The 24,879-nt window shown below is 42.3% G+C and overlaps 1 protein-coding gene across 1 annotated transcript; it reads left to right on the top strand.

Moving 5' to 3' along the window:
* Positions 1 to 249: 249 nt before the first annotated feature.
* On the top strand, positions 250 to 17,747 carry LOC110506328 (synaptotagmin-13). Its single transcript, XM_021585877.2, has 6 exons — positions 250 to 703; positions 3,042 to 3,264; positions 5,756 to 5,893; positions 10,932 to 11,233; positions 17,084 to 17,204; positions 17,389 to 17,747. The coding sequence occupies exons 1-6, from the start codon at positions 530 to 532 to the stop codon at positions 17,697 to 17,699; spliced, it is 1,269 nt and encodes a 422-aa protein (XP_021441552.2). The 5' UTR covers positions 250 to 529; the 3' UTR covers positions 17,700 to 17,747.
* The last annotated feature ends 7,132 nt before the right edge of the window (positions 17,748 to 24,879 follow it).

The following is a 24,879-nucleotide window of genomic DNA, read 5'->3' as shown; positions in this document are numbered from 1 at the left end:
ATGTGTCTGAGGGCAACAGGAAAGTGGTAGTGGGGAAGAGAAGGAAGGAAGAGAGAGAAACTTAGAGATAAAAAGCAAAAGAGAGACAGGGAAGGTAAGCATAAATGAAACAGACATAATACATGAAACAGACATATTCTGTCCTAACCAGCTAACCAGACAGCCAGCCTGTACCCTCCCACTCATTTCTCTCCCTTTGTCATTAACCCATCCCTCCTCTCACTGAATATATGCAAGTAGACAATGCAGACTGCCTCTCTCTTGCGCCATTCTCTTCTGCAGACAGGAACATTCTCCCTCTGTCTCTGGATGAGGGAACTGCAGATTGAAAGTGCTTGCAACCAACTGCTGGTACCCGAATGAAGTGTAGCCTGTCTCCTGAAAAAGCATCCTATTTTTGTGGGACATTTGCTGCAGACTAACCAATCAGCATCTTTATTTGTAATGCTGCCTGAAGAGTAACTTGGACATTTTTAGTTTCCTTCCTTCTTCCTTTTTATTTTTTCCTGTGTTGCCCTTCTTGACCAGCATGATTTTCACCACAGCTGCTATCCTTGGAGCTACGCTGGGCACTGCGTCAGGCATCCTCACTCTCTGTGGGCTCTCACTGATCTGCAGGTCCTGTAAGAAAGGCAAGTCGGAAAGTGGTGAAGATGCAGACCCAGAGAAGGCTAAACCCAGTGTTCTGCACTCCTCAGAGAAGGTGAGCTGCCCTACTACAGTACTTGGACATGGACTCAGATCTTAGAGAGCTTACTTTCCTGGGAGGGTAACTACCATCACCGCAAGGGACTTGGTGAATCTGTGTCACTAGGTTTATGTGGCGTGGGACTGGAGTGAATGCCATGGTTATTGAGTGATAACATTGACTAAATGTCATATCACATGTAGAGCTGTTTTAAAAAAAATATCTCATATGTGATCTATAATTGTAGTGCAAAAAGCTTTGTCCTGTATGTTTGATTTGAGCAACTACAGTTTCACTGAGTAGTAACTACTCTGAGTGGTAACTAACTTACTTTGAGTAACTACAGTTTCTCTTGGTAAATAATATAGCTAACTACAGTTGTTTAATACACTGACACAACAACTACTCTTGATTTTTGAACAGGCTAAGATGATTACAAATATCTGCTTATGCCTGCCTTTGATATCTCCCTTGACTGATATTAAGATTGTAACACAGGAAATGCAGAAGTAAAAAAAAAAACATCAGATAGGGGTTACATTACAATAAAGGACTGCGTTAAGATAGAGCCCTTCAATTGGCTCCTCTGATGACCATTTGTTGTAGTCTTTTTACTGTCATAGGCACTGGAGTACAGTTAGTATAGCACTCTATTCTTGTTCCTATGGGCTGCAGGAGGCTTAACCTGTGACTTGGCTTGTGGCATTGTATCACAGTTCTGCTCACAAACAGTGTCCTTTCTGTGGGAAAGGTTGATTGTCTGTTGCAGTCCCCTTTACAGTGAACCCACCCATCCTCTCTCTGAGCCAAGCGAAAGGTGTTGCACGTATGTCCACATTTGACCTTGAGTAATTAGTCATAGAGTGAGATCCCACAGCTTTGAAGCAGACTTAACACCTCAGCAACCACTTTGAAGAGCGACAGTGTGTTTAAACAAACTACAGTGTGTTTAATTCCTATGGCCTAATGATCTGTGTAGTGTTCCTGAATATGGGTCTCATTTGAAGATGGCTAAATAATGGTGTTAGAAGCAGATAATGTATTTTTTTTAAAGACACGCATATGTTCGCACCCAGCAATCCGATGAGTTTGTAGGACGAGGGGATGAGTGATTCAGAATCTTTCAGAACGGGAAAAAAAAACTGCTAGGACTAGCCTAATAAAGAATGCATGGGTTCCCTGCACATCTGTGTCAGTGTAATTTGGGGAGCAGGATACCCCTGCAGCTCACGCTACAACCTGGAATCAGGCGTAGACTTAATATAGTAAATGTAAATCTGGGACACTCCAATTAGTATTGTATGTTAAGTTTCGTTTGGTATGTATTCATTTCTGGATGTCGATCATCCATTTCGTATGATATGTTAAGAATTACAATTGGTTGTGGCTAACGTTAGCTAGGTGGCTAACGATAGCTAGGCTAGGGGTTAGGGTTGAGGTTAGGGCTAGGAGTTAGGTCAAAGGATTGTTAGGGTTAAGGTACGGAGTTAGGTTAAAGTTAAGCTAACATGCTAAGTAGTTGCTAATTAGCTAAAATGCCGAAGTTGTCCGTGATGAGATTCAGACACGCAACCTTTGGGTTACGAGACGTTTGTGTTAATCCTTTAACCTAACTCCTAACCTTTGTCTTATGTAACCATACCAAACGTGACATATCATTCTGATTTGATCGTCCCAGATGTACATTTACTATGTTACGTCTAGTCTATGCACACAGCCTTCCTTTCCTCAGCGTACACAAGCCCTCGCACATGATGCGTGCACCAGGGGGACACCACGTTCCAGTCAGCTTGCTTTTTGCAGCACTTCAACTGTGCTGCTAAGGAGGTGAAATAACACTTGTTGGGTGGATAGATTTAGTCCTCCTCTGAATTGTTTATATCCCATTATGGAATGTAACTTAACGATGTGCAATTTATTCCACAAGCATAAATAAAGTTCTATACCTTAAAATAATAGCTTCCAGTTACCAGTCAATGTTATCATTGAGAGTTTGATTTGGGAGAGTAATGATGCATGCCCAGGAGAATCGATGGAAATTCTTAGCAAGCATAACCATAACTCACCCATCTGAGTGGCCCACATTTAGCTGACTGTCAGAGAGTAGCATTCACTGTAAATTGGTGTTCCATGTTTTACAGTGAATTGCCAGACTGCAGTGATAATGGACTGCTATGGCCTTAATGAACCCCTCTGGGATTGATAGCATACAGCAGGCTTGCTGTCTTTGAACTGCACGACCAACACTAAATCTTCATGAAAGCAGTCTACAAACTAGCTGTGATTTCTCACCACACCTTGTATCATAGTACAGTATTATTAGCCTGTGTTTAACCATCTCTTCCTCCTCTAGTTCAGTGTGGAAAAATCCACAGAGCCCATCCAACCAAGGACATTGTTGAAATTTCCTAAAATATACAAGCCCAAACCATCTGTGACCTCATCTGAGGTCATCAGCTACCCTGATCATGCCTCAGAGAAGGGGGGCGAGCCCTCTCCCGAGGGACCCTCGACTGAGCCTGATGCTGGTAACCAAGCAACTGACAGCTCTGACACATTCACGATCCTCAGACAAGGTAAACCCCAACCAATAACATACACCCTGAATTAAACAAGATAAATTCCTTTATCATTTCCTATTCTTTTCACAGCTACTATGCCTCCATCATATACAATGCGTTATACTCTTCAGTTATTTAGATTCAACATTTTACATGTGAATTTTTGGACCTAGATTGAAACCACTTTTTCTCTGTAAATCCGGAAAAAAAATCTTGGCAGTTTCTTGGCAGAAACAAATGGTGTTGCTAATTACTGTAGTCAATCACTTCCTTCTATTGTATTAGAGTTACCACTCACTCAGTCTAGATAATTGTGTTTGAGTTACTTAACTCTATTGGGCTCCCAAGTGGTTCAGCAGTCTAAGGCACTGCATCTCAGTGCTAGAGACGTCACTACAGACGCTAGTTAGATTCCAGGCTGTATCACAACCCGCCGTGATTGGGAGCCCCATAGGGCAGCACACAGTTGGCCCAGCGTTGTCCGGGTTAGGGTTTGGTCGGGGTAGGTCGTCTTTGTAAATAAGAATTTGTTCTTAACTGACTTGCCTAGTTAAATAAAGGATAAATACAAATAAACTCACCTCTCCTCCTGCCAGAGCATTGATCGAAGGCTTTGCCCCACTCTCCCTTCTTCCCTCCCTCGTCCCTACACTCATCCACTTAGTGTTATTGATGTGTCCAGTCAATGGAACCTAATGCATGATGGATAGGACTGGTCCCAGAAGGCTAAGATCTTCCTACTGCTATTCTTGGTGCTTTCTTACAACTGAATGCGGTAACTGAATTCTTACAACTGAATTACGGCAACAGACAGTTTGGCTATACATAGTTTCTGAAATAATTGTTTAAAAAAAAAAAAAATGTACGATGCACTGATTTTCATGGTTTAGTTGATGCACACATTTACCATTCAATGTCCCCAGGAAGACAAGCAGACGGTAATTTCCATATAAAAGGACCCATGAGCACCAACCTCTTAAGTTCATAGGAGCATATCAAATTGGGTGTCAAATGAAAGCTAAGGGTCTATATTTTAGAGAAATGAAAATGTATATACACAATTTGGAATGAGCAAAGCCTTCGATTTCTGGTCAAACAGATGGAAAAGGGGTCTTAGGAAACATCTTACAGAAAGTCTGAAAAGGAAGTAGAAATCAATCAAAACACAATAATGTTGGAAGTAAAGATCCCTGCCAACTAATATCAAAACTTATATTTAGTTTTGCGAAATTTTTCTGCTGTCTGTAAGTTTAAGGAAAATTGCCTTGTGCCTTGATATTACGTTACCAAAAACCCATACATCTTTAATATATTTTTAAATTTCTCTTCCTCTCATGAGAAATTACAAGTACAAGTAACAAGTAAAGGTAGACCTATCAATTAGTTGTAGTATTTTTACTGATACCAATTTTGTTCATGAATTATTAAGTGATTAAAACTTGAAATTGTGTTACCAAATCGATCATTTAATTTCCGAAACATCGGTAACAGAATTTCTGCAATTGAATTGGCTACAATGGGAAATCATAGTCACAAACCACAGTTGGGTTCACAAGTTTGGAAAGTACGGTACATTACAGTAGAGTACAGTACAGCAAGGAAAATTAGAGTACAGTTCAGTACAGTACTGGGGTAGAGTTCAGTACAGTACACAGTAGAGCACACTAGAGTAGAGCACACAATAATGTACTGTATTGTACTGTACTGAAGTCTACTGCACTCTACTGTGCTGTACTGTACTGTACTATGCTGTACTGTACTGAACTATACTGTACTGAACTCTACCCTACTGTGCTGCACTTCGATTTCCAAACTTGTTGAACATAGACGTCTATGATTGGTTCAGATTTGGTCTGGTCTGGACCAAACCAATTTGGTCTTGTCTGGGGGCAGAGCTCATTAAAATAATAGCCATTGTGAAGAATAATACCCAAATATGCAAAGGAGGATATTGCATATTTATACCTTTGTGTACCGATTTAGGATACATCACCATGAAAATAATGACATTCATATGCATAATTATGCATTTCTGTGTAGTACAGATCACAGACCCATGAATAAATTCCATTAACACAATTCCGTTACCGGGTGTAAATCCACTTTACTTACTGTAGTTCAATAACCAAAATAAATGTTTTTTTTCAAAGTCAATGTATCATGTCATAGCTGACACCCCATTCTTTCTGCAGACATTGTTAAGACTTAATACGGAGCACATGTTTAACAGAGTTTTTGGAAAACGTGGACACATAAAACAATTGAGGGAGATTTTACCAAAATTCTGTTACCAAACTTTGCATCTGCATATTTCTTCCAGTAAATGTGTTTTTTTTTGTCAAATGTTCAGTGTAAATTGTTAAAAGTAGTCCTTGTGCATGGAGTTGTAGCGTTTGTTGAACTTTGAAATCAATGGTTTTTGTTTGTCATACATTTTAAGTGAAAAATCTCAGCGCAATTCCGTTACCAAGGAATTGACCAGCCCTAACGCCGTCTCCTTTCCCAGACTCAAAGGACAAAACCCCCTGTGCAAGGGCTCTAACCAATGGGATGACAACAAGCAGCTCCATCCTCCACCCTAAGCTGCATTTCTCTCTCACCTATTATACAGACCAGAACGAGCTACACATCACTGTGATAGAAGGTAAGGCAACAATCTCAACAGTATGATCTGCCAGTATGTCCACTTCATGGAAGTTATGAAGGGTGAGGTATCACTAAACATGATATTGACCCTAGTTTACCTATTCAACATACAGTTGAAGTCGGAGGTTTACATACACTTAGATTGGGGTCATTAAAACCTGTTTTTCAACCACTCCACAAATTTCTTGTTAAGAAACTAAAGTTTGGCAAGTCGGTTAGGACATCTACTTTGTGGATGACACAATAAACTTTTCCAACAATTGTTTACAGACAGATTATTTCACTTATAATTCATTGTATCACAATTCCAGTGGGTCAGAAGTTTACATACACTGACATACACTAAGTTGACTGAACTTCAAGGCCTATTGTCACGAATATCACCATCTAATTGTTTTCACCTGTTCCTTGTTGAGTTTTTTGGTTTTAGCCCGTTTGTGTGGGCTTGTTGCTGTGTATGTAAGAGGTGTTTTGTTTATTGTTGGGTTTTCGCTGTCCGGGTATTACCAGTGGTTCTTGGGTTGTGTTTGCGCCTGTGTTTTGGCTTCACCCATTTGTACGTGTTCCTGGTTTTTGGACATTAAAGCGTTTTTTCCCTCGAATCTTCTACTTTGGTGCGAAAAGTGCAAATCAATCCCAGAACAACAGCAAAGGAAATTGTGAAGATGCTGGAGGAAACAGGTACAAAAGTATCTACATCCACAGTAAAACCAGTCCTACAGTGCCTTGCGAAAGTATTCGGCCCCCTTGAACTTTGCGACCTTTTGCCACATTTCAGGCTTCAAACATAAAGATATAAAACTGTATTTTTTTGTGAAGAATCAACAACAAGTGGGACACAATCATGAAGTGGAACGACATTTATTGGATATTTCAAACTTTTTTAACAAATCAAAAACTGAAAAATTGGGCGTGCAAAATTATTTAGCCCCTTTACTTTCAGTGCAGCAAACTCTCTCCAGAAGTTCAGTGAGGATCTCTGAATGATCCAATGTTGACCTAAATGACTAATGATGATAAATACAATCCACCTGTGTGTAATCAAGTCTCCGTATAAATGCACCTGCACTGTGATAGTCTCAGAGGTCCGTTAAAAGCGCAGAGAGCATCATGAAGAACAAGGAACACACCTGGCAGGTCCGAGATACTGTTGTGAAGAAGTTTAAAGCCGGATTTGGACACAAAAAGATTTCCCAAGCTTTAAACATCCCAAGGAGCACTGTGCAAGCGATAATATTGAAATGGAAGGAGTATCAGACCACTGCAAATCTACCAAGACCTGGCCGTCCCTCTAAACTTTCAGCTCATACAAGGAGAAGACTGATCAGAGATGCAGCCAAGAGGCCCATGATCACTCTGGATGAACTGCAGAGATCTACAGCTGAGGTGGGAGACTCTGTCCATAGGACAACAATCAGTCGTATATTGCACAAATTTGGCCTTTATGGAAGAGTGGCAAGAAGAAAGCCATTTCTTAAAGATATCCATAAAAAGTGTTGTTTAAAGTTTGCCACAAGCCACCTGGGAGACACACCAAACATGTGGAAGAAGATGCTCTGGTCAGATGAAACCAAAATTGAACTTTTTGGCAACAATGCAAAACGTTATGTTTGGCGTAAAAGCAACACAGCTGAACACACCATCCCCACTGTCAAACATGGTGGTGGTAGTATCATGGTTTGGGCCTGCTTTTCTTCAGCAGGGACAGGGAAGATGGTTAAAATTGATGGGAAGATGGATGGAGCCAAATACAGGACCATTCTGGAAGAAAATCTGATGGAGTCTGCAAAAGACCTGAGACTGGGACGGAGATTTGTCTTCCAACAAGACAATGATCCAAAACATAAAGCAAAATCTACAATGGAATGGTTCAAAAATAAACATATCCAGGTGTTAGAATGGCCAAGTCAAAGTCCAGACCTGAATCCAATCGAGAATCTGTGGAAAGAACTGAAAACTGCTGTTCACAAATGCTCTCCATCCAACCTCACTGAGCTCGAGCTGTTTTGCAAGGAGGAATGGGAAAAAATGTCAGTCTCTCGATGTGCAAAACTGATAGAGACATACCCCAAGCGACTTACAGCTGTAATCGCAGCAAAAGGTGGCGCTACAAAGTATTAACTTAAGGGGGCTGAATAATTTTGCACGCCCAATTTTTCAGTTTTTGATTTGTTAAAAAAGTTTGAAATATCCAATAAATGTCGTTCCACTTCATGATTGTGTCCCACTTGTTGTTGATTCTTCACAAAAAAATTTGGCAACAATGCAAAACAATGCAATGCAAAACGTTATGTTTGGCGTAAAAGCAACACAGCTGAACACACCATCCCCACTGTCAAACATGGTGGTGGTAGTATCATGGTTTGGGCCTGCTTTTCTTCAGCAGGGACAGGGAAGATGGTTAAAATTGATGGGAAGATGGATGGAGCCAAATACAGGACCATTCTGGAAGAAAATCTGATGGAGTCTGCAAAAGACCTGAGACTGGGACGGAGATTTGTCTTCCAACAAGACAATGATCCAAAACATAAAGCAAAATCTACAATGGAATGGTTCAAAAATAAACATATCCAGGTGTTAGAATGGCCAAGTCAAAGTCCAGACCTGAATCCAATCGAGAATCTGTGGAAAGAACTGAAAACTGCTGTTCACAAATGCTCTCCATCCAACCTCACTGAGCTCGAGCTGTTTTGCAAGGAGGAATGGGAAAAAATGTCAGTCTCTCGATGTGCAAAACTGATAGAGACATACCCCAAGCGACTTACAGCTGTAATCGCAGCAAAAGGTGGCGCTACAAAGTATTAACTTAAGGGGGCTGAATAATTTTGCACGCCCAATTTTTCAGTTTTTGATTTGTTAAAAAAGTTTGAAATATCCAATAAATGTCGTTCCACTTCATGATTGTGTCCCACTTGTTGTTGATTCTTCACAAAAAAATACAGTTTTATATCTTTATGTTTGAAGCCTGAAATGTGGCAAAAGGTCGCAAAGTTCAAGGGGGCCAAATACTTTCGCAAGGCACTGTATATCGACATAACCTGAAAGGCCGCTCAGCAAGGAAGAAGCCACGGCTCCAAAACCGCCATAAAAAAGGCAGACTACGGTTTGCAACTGCACATGGGGACAAATATCGTACTTGTTGGAGAAATGTCCTCTGGTCTGATGAAACAAAGATAGAACTGTTTGGCCATAATGACCATCGTTATGTTTAGAGGAAAAAGGGGAGGCTTGCAAGCCGAAGAACACCATCCCAACCATGAAGCAGGGGGTGGCAGCATCATATTGTGGGGGTGCTTTGCTGCAGGAGGGACTGGTGCACTTCACAAAATAGATGTCATCATGAGGCAGGAAAATTAATTGTGTGTATGTAAACTTCTGACCCACTGGGAATGTGAAGAAAGAAATCAAATCTGAAATAAATCATTCTCTCTACTATTATTCTGACATTTCACATTCTTAAAATAAAGTAACTGACCTAAGACAGGGAATTTTTACTAGGATTAAATGTCAGGAATTGTGAAAAACTGATTTCAAATGTATTTGGCTAAGGTGTATGTAAACTTCCAACTTCAACTGTATTTAAGTACTTACATGACAGTGCATTTCTTTCTGTCAAACCTCATTAACATTATCAAAGAGGTCAACATGCAGATAGATGTCTTCTGCAAATGAAAACAAGGATAAAGGAAAAAACTAAGAGGCAGTTGTCTGCAAATAGAATAAATAAATGTGAGGCAACAGTTAATCAATAGTGACAAATAGATTGAAACTGTAAATGGAGACCTCACAACCCAATCCCCTCAGTGCATCATGTCTTGTGGAGCAATATTCCGAAGCCAATAGAGTGGCAAAGTGATGACGCACCAACACTGTCACACTGGCTTAATCTATTTCAATATTCTACCTTGCTTTTTTTATGTCCTCCATCTACAAAATAATTGATTTCATTTGTGGTGAGACAAAGCAATCCACCGGCCTCCCCCCTTCATAAGACTGTGGGGGATTTGATAAGGGGTTGAGTAGCTTGGACGCCTTTGCATTTGCCCTCTATTGGCTGGTCCCCGTATGTCGATGCTTAGCGACTAGATGCTGATGCGTCACCCAATGAAAAGGTCAACAATGCATCTACTTTGCCTGGCGGGCGGTTGGGTGGGTGGTAGTTGGTGGTGGGGTCCGGGTGCAAGCTGTCACATTGTTCATACCAGCATCATACGCCTATGGAGATATGCTAACGGAGGACACAGGTTCTCTGCAGGCCAGCTATCTGCGAGTCCTGCCTCTTTGGTTTGTTTATCACCTGCCGAGTGCTCAATTATATCTCATTATATCCAAGCCTTTAGCTTCATTAATTACTGTTTTTATTCAAGGTGTAGCGTCTGCTTTGCTGTTAGAGAAACTGTTGGGAGAGACCTATGCCGGGTCTGCAAAGTGCTTCTGCATTGTTTATCATAAACACATCTACTAGACATGCGCATTCTCTCCTTATAAATACATAGCCTATAAAGTTCTAACTTCAGTGAATTTGACATAATAAGATATTTTGCAGACCTGGTATTTTGCAGAATTGGGAACAGCTAATGAGATTCTCTCCTCCGCACACTCCACTGGCTTCGAGTCGAAGCTCGCGTCTGCTACAAGACCATGGTACTTGCCTACGGAGCAGCAAGAAGAACTGCCCCCCTCTACCTTCAGGCTATGCTCAAGCCCTACACACCCAACGTGGGCATTTCGTTCTGCCACCTCTGTTCTCTTGGCCCTCCCACCCCTACGGGAGGGCAGCTTCCGGTCAGCCCAGCTCTTCTCTGTCCTGGCACCCCAATTGTGGAACCAGCTTCCCCCTGAAGCTAGGACAGCAGAGTCCTTGCCCATCTTCTGAAAACATTTTAAACCCGATCCTCTTCTAAGAGTAGCATCTGCTAAATTACTAAAATGTCAAATGTAAAAATGTAATTAAAACTACATCAATAGACTGCTATTCTCAGGGTTCGCTCCCCCTCTCTCTGTTGCCTTCCTTCCCTCTCTGTCTTCCTCTGTAGCGGAGCATTTGAGTGTGGGGTCAGGCTGTGAGGGCTATGTGGCCGGAGTCCTGACCTTAGCAGCAGGACAGAGGGAGGCCCAGACTTCGTTGCGACGCCTGACCAGCCACACCCGCTGGGAGGAAGGCCTGGTGTTCTCCCTACCAGGGGGGTATGAGGTGGAGGGCGAAGTGGCTCTCTCCCTTCACAGTTGTGACCACTTCTCCCAGAACACCAACCTGGGCGTCATGAGGTTCAAGCTGGTTGATGTGGGCATGATGTCCAACGCAGACTGCTGGGTCGACCTACAACCACCAAAACAGGTAGGCTACCCTGTTCTTATCATTGATATATAGTAGACAGCATTGGCCGCAAAGTTAAAGAGCAACTGCTCCTAAAAATGAACTAATCCTTTTGAAAATGGCCTATTGGCAGAACATTTATTATATTGTCAAAATTGACTACAAAGTCTAAATAGGGTCATTTTGGTCATAAATTCAGTTTGGAACTGAAGGGTGGGTTTGGATTATAATTATGTCAACAAATCCTGCCCCGTTTTGCCAAGCTCCACATGCAAATCATCACTCCTCCCACTTCGCTTCCCTTCTTTAAATGGGGCTCCGTTGTTTAATCGCCCCCAGCCAACATGTTCAAAGGATCACGGCCGTTTGAGACTGAAAATATCTATATGGATTGACCATGCAATGCATGCGTCCAGCAAGAAGCATAGCCAACAACTATGGTTTGCATGCCCTGCCGAAGGACCCTAATCATGCGGAATAGGTGGTTGGAGTTTGTTGGTCCCCAGTGGTGGTGAGTATACCGGTAACTAGACCATAGACTGCTGGTTATGTATCTGGTTATGTTTACTGATAATCATTATCACTATCATCGCTAACATAGCTGATGTTAGCTAGCTAGCTGGCTAGCGTTAGCCTACCTAAATCCAACTCAGATTTGGCATGGAGAAACGTTAACATTTCAAAAGAAGGCAAATAATTAGTAGGAAAGCCTTTTGTCATGACTGATGTTCTGAGATTGAGGGGACCACCGTATTTTAGTTAGCTAACATTAGCAGTGCTAGCTAATTTTTCTTTACAAACTTTGCTCGTAACAGAAATGGCAACATTGCCATCTCTCTAAAGTTGATTTGACGACACCATACTATGGCAAAGTTGTATCATACTAATTATTTGGTTACTTTAGCGATGTAATCATATTTCCATGCCACTCTAAGTTAGTGTCCAGGTAGGGCACAAATAAATATGGTTGTTCCAGAGATGTTAGGTTTGCAGCCAAACATGCAGCATAGAGACCAGCAAGAGGGCCCTCATCAGCATCATGCAGACTTGCCCTCGCTGTGAGCATTCCTATGGCAAGTATCCGGCCAGCAACCTTCACCTGTCGGCGGCAACAGCTTTCACAGGCTCATCATTTGTACAAATACAGAAGGTAACCCGTTTCGTTACTTTGATACATTCTAACCCAATTGTGAAACATAATTGATGTAAACTGACATTACTTGTTGCTTATTTTCTACCTTTTTAGATGCATATAATGTCCGGGGCATAAGCGATCTGAAGTGAAATAGAAAGATGAACCCAGCGTTCAGGTTGGATCCACCAGGCTAATCATAATCAGTGCTCTGTGTGTGTGTGAACGACCAGTATCTTTGATGAGGGGCCAGGAGCTGATCTACGCTGCTATGCCCATCAAAGGGGCTCTGGCAAAGACCTCACCTCCAGCCTCACCTCTTGCCTGCTCACCAACGGTCGTTGATAGAGAGAACAGAATTAGGTAGGTCTAGTCTGACTTGTTCAAACTTCAACATAACACCCGTTTGTGTGTCAGATATTACCTATCCTAACTGCCATTGGTAATAGAACAGTGACTATGTGCATGTGTTAACAGAAACATGAATGGAGCCAGCACATGAAGACTTGCAAGATGATGGGATGAAGTCCAGACTGACAGATGAGCTTGATACAGATGTCTCTGAATGGAGAGAGATCTTGCACTCTGCATAAACATTTTACTAGAAACAACTTTTACTTGTATCGTCTTTTTTTAAATGACTGAATTTAATGGTGTCAGTCAATATGGGGAGGGAGAAACCCTGTGTATTCTGCATCTGATCAGGGAACTCCTGTTGCATACGGGATATCACACAGGAAGGTATGACCACTCTGACATGTTTGCCAAGGTAGCCCCACTACCACTTGACAGGCTTATAGGCACAGTATCTGTATCGACTGGGAATGACAATGAAAGGTGCTCATTGTTATGTTAGCAGAACACTGCTTCTACGGTATTATGTAAAGGGTTGTTTATTCTACATGGAACTGTTGCTACATTTTAAACGTTATCAAAACACTTAGTTTAAAATGTATACATGCATTCAGCAATTGCATTCTTCTCATTATTACTCTGTAGGCTACTGACCTATTCAAAGTTTTCTCCGTCATCTCCTCACGCATCTGTAGTTATTCAACTCAACCTCCGGGAGGTTTGTTGAGATTGAGTGGGAGGAAACGGCTGCGGGCAAGGTTCTGACAGATGGTTGTGTCCTGGTGGTGGAAAGGGCCCACGTAAGAAACACCCACATCAAACCACACCCCCAAGCCAACTCAAGTTTGTTTTCTGTCATAGCCGCAGGCATTTCTTGAGGAGTGTCACGAATACGCGGGGAGTCAGGAAGCAGGTGCAGAACGTGAGTTTAATAATGATAAATGCAGATAAATAAAACAAGTGTACAGAACGTGAATCAAATCAAACCAATACTGCCTGATGACTGAGGCTACCGAGGGCTAAATAAAGGGACGGTAATCAAGGTGATGAAGTCCAGGTGTGCATAATGATGGGGAGCAGGTGTGCATAATAATGGGGAGCAGGTGTGCAAAATAATGGTTGCCAGGGCCTGTGGTTAGTTGACTGGTAATGTCAATCACTGGAGAGGGTGAGTGGGAGTATGCATGACAGTACCGGGCCCCTCCCCCTATCGGTCCTGGCAGTGACTCCTTAAGAACCTCCCCAGCTCCTGGTCGGTACTCTCCACCTGCCCGTTGGACCAAGGCCGGTACCCGAATGCGAGGCTGGCCATGGCCTCCAGCTTCTCCATGAAGGCTCTCCATACCCGCGATGTGAATTGGGGGCCATGGTCAGAGACGACGTCCTACGGAAGACCATAGTGCCGGAAGACCTGCTGGAACAGTGCCTCTGCCACCTGGAGAGCGGTAAGGAGACCAGAGAGAGGGATAAAACGGCAGAATTTGGAAAATCTGTCCACAATAACCATAACAGTGGTGAAACCATCAGATGGGGGGGAGATCAGTAACAAAGTATATGGACAGATGGGACCAAGGCCGCTGAGGCAGAGGAAGGGGAAGTAGTTTCCCTGCTGGAGCGTGCCGGGGAGATTGGTTTGTGCGCATACATGGCCGCCCCTCTGCCATAGTGGACCCTGGGTTGGAACGCACCAGACACCACTGAAGCTGGTGCCCCTCCTGGCCGCAATAGGAACAGAGCCCCAGCTGTCTCCGGCAACGCCGCTCTTCCGTGGAAAGGTGTGTGGCCCCTACCTGCATGGGTTCAGGCTCTGCCTCAGGACAGCCAAAGCAGGAGGGCTAGGAGAGAGGTAGGTGCTGGTTATCCAGACGGATGGCCATCTCCGGCTCATTCCATCTGCTGGAGGCTGACACAGTCCGAAAGGTGAGGGCATACTCCACAGAGGTCTGGGCACCCCACTGGAGAAGTATCTCCCCTCCCTTTCTGCCCTCTGGGATGATAGTCGAAGACTGCCTTGAACAGAGCCATGAACCTCTCAAAGGATCCCAGCTCCTCCTTTCCTCTCTCCCAGAAGGCCGCAGCGAGCCATAAAAGGAGCCAAATCAGCACGTGCAGTTTCTCTTTTAATATTATTATATTTTTGTAAATTGAATTGTATAGGACTGTGTTCCTCTTTGAGACCATCATAGATATAGTTTGAGTACTGTAACTGTTTATCTTCTTTTGAAGATTGGGTGGTATGATGAGGGATTCTGAATTGGGGTGAGATGTATTGGCTGAGTCACTGATATTTTGTGTTTCCACTAACTATCTCTAACCTGTGCTTCTCTGGGCTGTCAGGTGTTCGTTATAAAAAAGTAGGCGTTGCCATGGCGTCCTTCGAGAGCCCTTACCCCTCGGTGATCTGATAGTGACTTGAGCCATCCCAGCTCTCAAACTGGACAACTGTTCTGTGGATCTGGTGAAACTGAATACTAGGCACTGTGATCAAAATAATTTTTACTCAAGGCCAAACTCATTTATCTCAATGGCTAGGTTTGGTCTGCCTGTCTGTATGGCTACCCTGTAACAAGCACTGTCAAGCCTCCTCAAGATACAGCGACAATGTTATGTTAACCTAAAGAGGATTTAGGTTAAAAGGATAGCTACTCAAACCGCTACAGAAAAAGGAAATCCATTTCACGCCTCATTCTCAGTGGCACAGGGAGTATTTGTATATAGTGTTGAAAGGGAGATTGTTGTTGGACGTTTTGATAGAAATCTCTGAAAGGATTGAGTACATACAGAGACTACATTTATACTGCAAGTTTATTCAGTCTCTGATCCATTTGCAAGGCTGGGAAACCTTTAAAAAAAAAGGGAATTATAAGAAACCCCAATATGATCTTGTTTCTCTTTTCTTTCGGAACAGCTCATTCTGTCCACCCACAAGCTGTTCTTCAAAACTTCAGCTACAAGGACACCTGAATGCAAATAGGGATTTAATAAAAAAACAGCCAGCTCTCCAGTTCTTCCTGGCAGCTCCATCGTAAGCCTCCAAGCTAGGCAGGAGATCAGAATCTACGTCATCACAAACCCTTGGGACTATCTTTCTTCTGGGATGCGCAAGTGAGCATCCCAGTCCTGCCAGGAATCACAAACCGGGATGATGCACGAGAGGGAGATGACGGAGAGAGATACGAGGATGACACGAGAGAAATCAGTCTTTGCCAAAGACAAAGAGCAGATAGAGGAGATGGAGAGGACAGGAGGAGGCTGAGAAATGCAGGGAGGGGAAGGTGGCAGTTTTGTCTGATGTAGGCTGTGACGCAAGTGATACACCTCCGCGAGAGAATAGCTATAAATGATTTTTAATTGAACACAGTGAGAAGTTTTTCAGCTCTTTATTTAATGGTCATAGCTGCATAAAGAGAACACAGGGGGCAGATGGGGCTGACAGAAGCCAGTGATGACACACACAGCAGTAGACTGTGCTGTAGCTCCTCAGGAGATTACACACTATGATACTCCACTGAAGAAAGAGAGAAGATCTTTGATTTATCAGACGTCCACTGAAAGAGAGAGAAACATTTTCACAAAACTGTTGATTTGGATGTGGATGTGCAGAGTTATGACTCAGAGAAGAACATTAATTTAAAAAAAACAAGACTAGTGGGCTCCCTATTTTTGTGTGTGGCCTGTTTGAACATAATACGAACCTCTTCCTCATATGTGCACTACTGGATGACCAAAGACCCTAGATATCAATTACTTTCACAAATCAACCCTCCACACAGTTTGGTTGTGCATGATAACAGTTTGACAAAAGGTGGCGTGTTGACTGTAAAGCCTCCTACACACATATTACGTATTACGTTTATATGATATTACTTTTACGACAGACTCTTTCCTGGTTGTAAGAGTCTCTGATATTCCACTTAGTAAAGTGACATATTGGGGCATGTTGCAGTATGTGTAGGAGTTGCAATGCCCCTAACCCACGCAGGAAGACCATTTACCAAAGTGGCACAATTTCAGATCAATATGAGATTCACCAGTAGCATCAGAAGCATAATGGCAGGGATTATAAGGATCTGTGCCTAATGAATCCTAGTCTTCCTGAGGCACAGAGGTGACTCACTCAGCCATTCATCCAGTCCATTTGATTACTAGTGAATCAGAACTTTGTGTCCGCTAATGATGGTGTCAAGGTAACAGGCGTACCTTATTGTCATTCATAAATGGACATTGCTTGTTGATATTTGTTCTAACCTATGTATATTAAAGTCTGCTATGTGTTGAAGTTTCCCGCTGTGTGTTTTTGACATTATTTGCAGAGGAAACGTTTTCATGTGACCTGCTCTAATCACAGTGAATTGGTGTAATTGACTATTGACTACAATCGGCAGGATGTCCAGGCAGCTGGAGAGCTCCTGCTGTCTATAAGTTACCTGCCTGCAGCCAACCGGCTGGGAGTAGTGGTGATGAAGGCTCGAGGACTACAGTCAGACAAGCTGAAGAACTCCATAGGTACACCCTGTTTATTCATTTAACCCATTGCCGCTCATACTGTATGACGCCTACAACTGCTCATTAAACCATACAACCGTGAATGGGTAGTCCATCCACAGGTTGACGCTAGAGTATGTTAAGATAGAAAAATATTTTTGTTGGTGGATGTCATTGTAGTGAAAGCCTCGTTCCTTGTTCCTAGACCTGTCTGTGAAACTGGCCCTGAAGCACCAGACTACCAAGCTGAGGAGGAAGAAGAAGCAGACGCGACGGGTCAAGCACAAGATGAACCCAGTGTGGAATGAGATGATGATGCTGGAGGTTCCCCGCGAGCTGCTGTCTAAATCCAGTCTGGACTTGGAGGTGTTGAACCAGGCAGGTCCTAGTGAGCAGGAGTCCCTGGGCCACTGTCAGCTGGGTTTACAGGCCTCTAACACTGGCCTCCAACACTGGCAGCAAATGCTAGACAACCCCCGTAAGCAGATCGCCATGTGGCACCCGCTGTTTGACTAAGATAACCACCTGTCCGCTTTGCCCTTCCAAATACCCAAATGGGGGGGGGGGGGGGGGGGGGGGGGGGGCATGTCAACTGCCTTCCTGGATCAGGATTTAAGAGCCTAAATCTATTTATCCACTTATATTGAAAGTATCCCAATACCTGCGATTAATTAACCCACAGCATCCCATGACAACAGTAGCATACACCAAACTGAAATGTCACTGAATATCACAGAATTTCCAAAGAATACCAATTATGAACACATTTTATATATTCAATGAAACTCATCAATGCAATGTAATACTTTGCCTACAGTACCTATACTTAACCACCTCTATGATCTGTTTTTATAGCTGAACAGAATAAATATGATAATGCCTGTGTTTTTGTGTTATAGGGGATTGTGTATATGGTATGTAAGGGTATGATAAATATCAGTGAATTATTCTAGAGTAGAGCTGTCATTTTATTTGTAAAGGGATGTATTCACACGCTTGGAAAGCAATCGAGAAAATGCACCTGGCAGAAACTTAAAGGCCAGCCAATATTGAACGGATAGGAGATTCAAAAGCCCGGTGTACTACTGAAAGGACAAGTATTAGTATTCATAGATATACTGTAACAGTGATAAATTACACTTTAAACCTGTAGTCCACTGTATCTTATTACACAGGGTCTAAAAACGGCAGCTAAAGTTTTCCAGTTGATGTATTAAAAAAATCATGCAGTGTTTAATCTAGTAATATACTGTATTTGTCATTTTTATGAATATGTGCAGCTATATTCTATCTTAGGAGAATACGAGAGTTGATATACATGTTATATTTAAAGTAGTTACAATACAACTATCAACTCAATTTCACACCTGTTTCCATTCAACCCACTTTGCTTCAGTTATGTACAAAAGGTATTTTTCTCCATTGTGGTTTTATTTTTTACATAGCTTTTGTCAAGTGAACTGCTTATAGACTGTGCCAGTGAGGAACACACTGTGTAATTTGAAAATGTACACACTGACACACAAAATGTGTGAAAATAAAAACATCTTCAAAATATATCATGCAAAAATCTGATTCTCGTCGAGTTGTACTGAGGATGTGCAAATACCCGGGCATCCAGAGAGCACTATGTACAGTATCAGCACCTAACACCACATCCGGGCAGACATTGATGTAATATATCTATTTATTGATACTTCCTATCCTCAGAGCTCATTTTGCGTAACTTATATAACCTTGGACCTGACCTACTATACAGTAGCTAGCTTTTCATAGCTGAATGAGCTACCGTTATCACGTTGAGATGAAGTTACATATTAATATCACCGGTCCAAGCCATTTCACAAAAAAACAAAGATTTACTGTAACAGACCGGAATATCATCAACCTATTACATGATAACTTATTGACTACTAAAGTGTATGGCTGTTTCACATGCACAGTGTTGAATTTACAAGAACACTGGTAATAATGTATGCATAGTTTTTTGTTGTTGTAAAGCATATCACCCTTAAAGGGGAACAAGGGGTTAATCTCAGTCAATACACCTACGTAAATCCTGCTCACAGTACGTAGCCTTCTCCTTGACTCACAATCACAGGCTTATCATTTCTGATAGCCTAGTGGTTAGAGCGTTGGACTAGTAACCCAAAGTTTGCAAGTTCAAACCCCCGGGCTGACGAGGTACAAATCTGGCGTTCTGCCGCTGAACAGGTAGTTAACTAACCCACTGTTCCTAGGCCATCATTGAAAATAGGAATTTGTTCTTAACTGACTTGCCTAGTTAAATAAAAAAAATGTATATTTTTTTTCTAGGAAATATTTTCAACAAATGTCTTATTTTGTGTGTTATTGTACTTAGGCCTTAAGTCATCGTTTGTAGATATTTTAAAAAACAAATTTACATCTTCATGAGATTCTGAATGATCATTTGCCAGATTGTTTTAGCATGGCTATTATATTCCTTCCTATTTGTTAAGATATGAGCTTGTGTGTAAGTAGTGCAATCATTATGCATGCAATGGTGTGCAATGTGCATACACTTTATAGCCCTAAACAACAGCACTTCCAACTAATGATGTAGCTACATTGTTATGTAAATTAACTGATGCAGAGGCAGTGGTTGGATATAAGGCAACAATAAATCATCCAGCGTCTCCAGGCAGTTGTCCTTTTTAATAAATATATATTTTTAAATTTAACAAGGCAAGTCAGTTATGATACAAATTCTTATTTACAATGACCGGCCTAGGAACAGTGGGTTAACTGCCTTGTCCAGGGGCAGAACGACAGATTTTTACATTGTCAGTTCGGGGATTTTTATCTAGCAACCTTTCGGTTACTGGCCCAATGCTCTAACCATTAGGCTACCTGCCACGCGTTCTGTGGACTATCCATTACAATCTCCCTGCAGCTGCAGACATGGCCAGAATGAATAATGAATGTGGTTTCCAATCTGCCGGTTATATAACATAACCAATAGCACAGTTCATCAACCTCAATATCCGTCATGGCCAGGAAAGAGAGAAAGAACGATGGGACATTTTTTATCCATTGCCTGGCAAGGACAACATGAACCTGGAAGAATAATTGCATGAACGAGAACTACGAAATAAACCCACTGATTCATTAATAAGTAAAACGTACTGACTAGATCAGCCTGTCCCATGGGTCTGATACTTCTCTTTTCAACTTAAAATGCAAATGCTTTTTGCTGCCTAGTTGTGTCAGCAATGGAGCCATTGTTTTGGCCAGAGTCTAATCTGACATAGGACAATGTGATGAGGCGAAACAGCTGTGACAGGCACTGAGTTGAAAGGTAGACCTTGAAATACATCCACAGGTACACCTCCAATTGACTCAAATGATGTCAATTAGCCTATCAGAATCTTCTAAAGCCATGACATAAGTTTCTGGAATTTTCCAAGCTGTTTAAAGGCACAGTCAACTTAGTGTATGTAAACTTCTGACCAACTGGAATTGTGATACAGTGAATTATACGTGAAATAATCTGTCTGTAAACAATTGTTGGAAAAATTACTTGTGTCATGCACAAAGTAGATGTCCTAACCGACTTGCCAAAACTATAGTTTGTTAACAAGACATTTGTGGAGTGGTTGAAAAACGAGTTTTAATGACTCCAACCTAAGTGTATGTAAACTTCCGACTTCAACTGTACATACATACGTGTATGTATATACAGCTCTGGAAAAAATTAAGATACCACTGCAAAATTATCAGCTTCTCTGTTTTTACTATTTATAGGTATGTGTTTTGGGTAAAGTGAACATTTTTGTTTTATTCTATAAACTACTGACAACATTTCTCCTGAATTCCAAATAAAAATATTGACATTTAGAGCATTTATTTACAGGAAATAATACATATGGAATCATGTAGTAGCCAAAAAAGTGTTAAACAAATCAGAAAATATTTTATATTTGAGATTCTTCAAATAGTCACCCTTTGCCTTGATGACAGCTTTGCACACTCTCTCAACCAGCTTCATGAGGTAATCACCTGGAATACATTTAAATTAAAAGGTGTGCCTTGTTAAAAGTTAATTTGTGTAATTTCTTTCCTTCGTAATGCGTTTGTTTTGGGGTGAGTCGGACCACAGAGTGAAGGAAAAGCAGCCAACAAGTGCTGAGCATATGTGGGAACTCCTTCAAGACCGTTGGAAAAGCATTCCAGGTGAAGCTGGTTGAAAGAATGCCAAGAGTGTGCAAAGCTGTCATCAAGGCAAAGGGTGGCTGTTTGAAGCATCTCAAATATGAAATATATTTTTTATTTGTTTAACACTTTTTTGGTTACTACATGATTCCATATGTGTTATTTCATAGTTCTTATGTCTTCACTATTATTCTACAATGTAGAAAATAGTAAAAAATATATAAAAAATACCTTGAATGAGTAGGTGTGTAGGTGTGTCGCAGCTGATTAAAGCGCTCCTCTGCCCTCCTTTCCCTCTCCTCTTGCAATCGTTTGTTCTCCTCCCTATAACCCTGAAAGACATCCAATATATCTGCCATCCTCCTTATCTTCCACCCACTGGTTCTAATACGGAGGTGGTTTTCTCTATGTGAAAAGGAGAAGGTGGCAGAAGTGGAGTGGGGACTGACAATGTCAATGGGGCTCCCCGGCACCTCCACAATGTGTAACAGATTCTGGCTTATGTCCTCAACCCCTGCATCTGCCTCAGCATCTCCCATGCTGCCATCAGGCTCGGGGGAGTCTTCAAATAGTTGAAGGCTAAGCCGGTGGCCTATGAGGTCCTAGAGCCTGTTGAAGTAGGCTGGAAGCTTCCTCTTGGCCATGTCAACATTCTCTGACCACCTCCCCTTTTGGAGTTGATTCTCTGCCCTCTTCTCCTCCGCATTTGACTGGCGTATCTTGGGATGTGGGAACTGTTTGCTCCTGGACTTCCTGGCTAGCGCTTCAGGCTCAGTGGTGCCTTCATAGACTCCAATCTCTGACTCTGGGGTGGAGGGGATACGGAGGTTGACTGGATGGTCCGATGGGACTACAATAGCATAGAGGGGCAGGCTTGGAGTTGGTGCTACAGCTTTAGGCTTCAGCTTGGTCAATGCCCTGGCTGGGGTGTCAGCAGCAGCCAGCTTGGAGCTCAGCCTCTGGCCCATGGGTGCATGGAACTGGTCAAAGAACTCTGGCTGTTTCCTGCGTCCAGCGTCAGTCCTCTTGGACGCCAGCACATAGTCTTTGAACGTGCGCTCCATGTTGTGCCACTTTTGGAAGCATCGCTTGCCAGCCTGCCAGGAGTTCTCACTGATCAGGAAGCCCTGTGCCTCTATCCGACTGGCAATGATCTCAAATCATTGGTTCTGGTTGTCCGGTCGATCAGTTAGGCCCTGGATCTCTGGGGACCCGTAGTGCTCGATGAGGGCCTGGTTGGCCTCCCGGTCCCGGGCTGTAACATTCCAGGGGCTTGACCACACTCGTGAATCCTTTTCAACTGTTGTGGAGGGAGACACGATGATCATTCAAAACCCCAAGTTTAACTTGATCAGCCTCTGACGGGTAAGCACCTTAAAACTGCTTATAATAATATAAACAAACATGTAATCAGTCTTACATAATAAAATGACAAAATACTCTTTATTAACTATATTTGAGTGTAAAACGACATGCTGATATATGAAGTATTAATATGAAGTATATGAAGTATTAATTTCAAAAGGTTTGATTTTGCCATTCATTGTTTGAGCTTCTGCATGTATTTTGGAACATGGCTCCCCCTGGTGGTCAAAATGTCATACTATTGAATTTCTTAGAATAACTATTTAGGAGCTCTTAGATCAGGGATATGGGTAGAAAAGTACACACATTGTAGCACTCTGGAAAGCAATAACAATACGTTTGGTAGTTAACTCGAGGGCTGGCAAAGGGATTAGTTAGGAGTGTTACCTGTGGCCAAGTTGCTGTCAATGGTGTCCTGGGCCATGCGGTGTAATCGGTCCATGTAGTCATCACTGTACCATACCCGAAGCCTCTCTCCCACTGACAGGTCACAGCACACCCGGAAGTAGATGTGCTCACCATGCTGGAAGGCTGTCAGGTTTTGCTCAATGTCCTCTGAAGAGTTTCGAACATACCTCATCCAGTTGGCTTTGGTTTCGTAGCTACCATCAATGGATTTTTATGAGTTGTTTTTGTCCACCAACTAGGAATAAAAAAAATCATTGACATAAACACATAGATGCGAGAGCCTTAAAGTTACACATGGTGCATGACGTTAAGAAGACAATTTCATGAGTCCTACCATATACAGTGGGGCAAAAAAGTATTTAGTCAGCCACCAATTGTGCAAGTTCTCCCACTTAAAAAGATGAGAGAGGCCTGTAATTTTCATCATAGGTACACTTCAACTATGACAGACAAAATTAGAAGAAATAAATCCAGAAAACCACATTGTAGGATTTTTAATGAATTTATTTGCAAATTATGGTGGAAAATAAGTATTTGGTCAATAACAAAAGTTTATCTCAATACTTTGTTATATACCCTTTGTTGGCAATGACAGAGGTCAAATGTTTTCTGCAAGTCTTCACAAGGTTTTCACACACTGTTGCTGGTATTTTGGCCCATTCCTCCATGCAGATCTCCTCTAGAGCAGTGATATTTTGTGGGCTGTTGCTGGGCAACACGAACTTTCAACTCCCTCCAAAGATTTTCTATGGGGTTGAGATCTTGAGCTTCTTACGAAGCCACTCCTTCGTTGCCGGGCGGTGTGTTTGGGATCAATGTCATGCTGAAAGACCCAGCCACATTTCATCTTCAATGCCCTTGCTCACGATACATGGCCCCATTCATTCTTTCATTTACACGGATCAGTCGTCCTGGTCCCTTTGCAAAAAAACAGCCCCAAAGCATGATGTTTCCACCCCCATGCTTCACAGTAGGTATGGTGTTCTATGGATGCAACTCAGCATTTTTTGTCCTCCAAACACGACGAGTTGAGTTTTTACCAAAAAGTTATATTTTGGTTTCATCTGACCATATGACATTCTCCCAATCTTCTTCTGGATCATCCAAATGCTCTCTAGCAAACTTCAAACGGGCCTGGACATGTACTGACTTAAGCAGGGGGACACGTCTGGCACTGCAGGATTTGAGTCCCTGGCGGCGTAGTGTGTTACTGATGGTAGGCTTTGTTACTTTGGTCCCAGCTCTCTGCAGGTCATTCACTAGGTCCCCCCGTGTGTTTCTGGGATTTTTGCTCACCGTTCTTGTGATCATTTTGACCCCCCAGGGTGAGATCTTGCGTGGAGTCCCAGATCGAGGGAGATTATCAGTGGTCTTGTATGTCTTCCATTTCCTAATAAATGTTCCCACAGTTGATTTCTTCAAACCAAGCTGCTTACCTATTGCAGATTCAGTCTTCCCAGCCTGGTGCAGGTCTACAGTTTTGTTTCTGGTGTCCTTTGACAGCTCTTTGGTCTTGGCCATAGTGGAGTTTGGAGTGTGACTGTTTGAGGTTGTGGACAGGTGTCTTTTATACTGATAACAAGTTCAAACAGGTGCCATTAATACAGGTAACGAGTGGAGGACAGAGGAGCCTCTTAAAGAAGAAGTTACACAGTAGGTCTGTGAGAGCCAGAAATCTTGCTTATTTGTAGGTGACCAAATACTTATTTTCCACCATAATTTGCAAATAAATTCATTAAAAATCCTACAA

This window comes from Oncorhynchus mykiss, chromosome 26 (assembly GCF_013265735.2).
Source record: "Oncorhynchus mykiss isolate Arlee chromosome 26, USDA_OmykA_1.1, whole genome shotgun sequence".
NCBI classification, from domain to species: Eukaryota; Metazoa; Chordata; class Actinopteri; order Salmoniformes; family Salmonidae; genus Oncorhynchus; species Oncorhynchus mykiss.
Note: the sequence above shows the minus strand (reverse complement) of the source record. Positions and strands in the feature narration are given on the sequence as shown.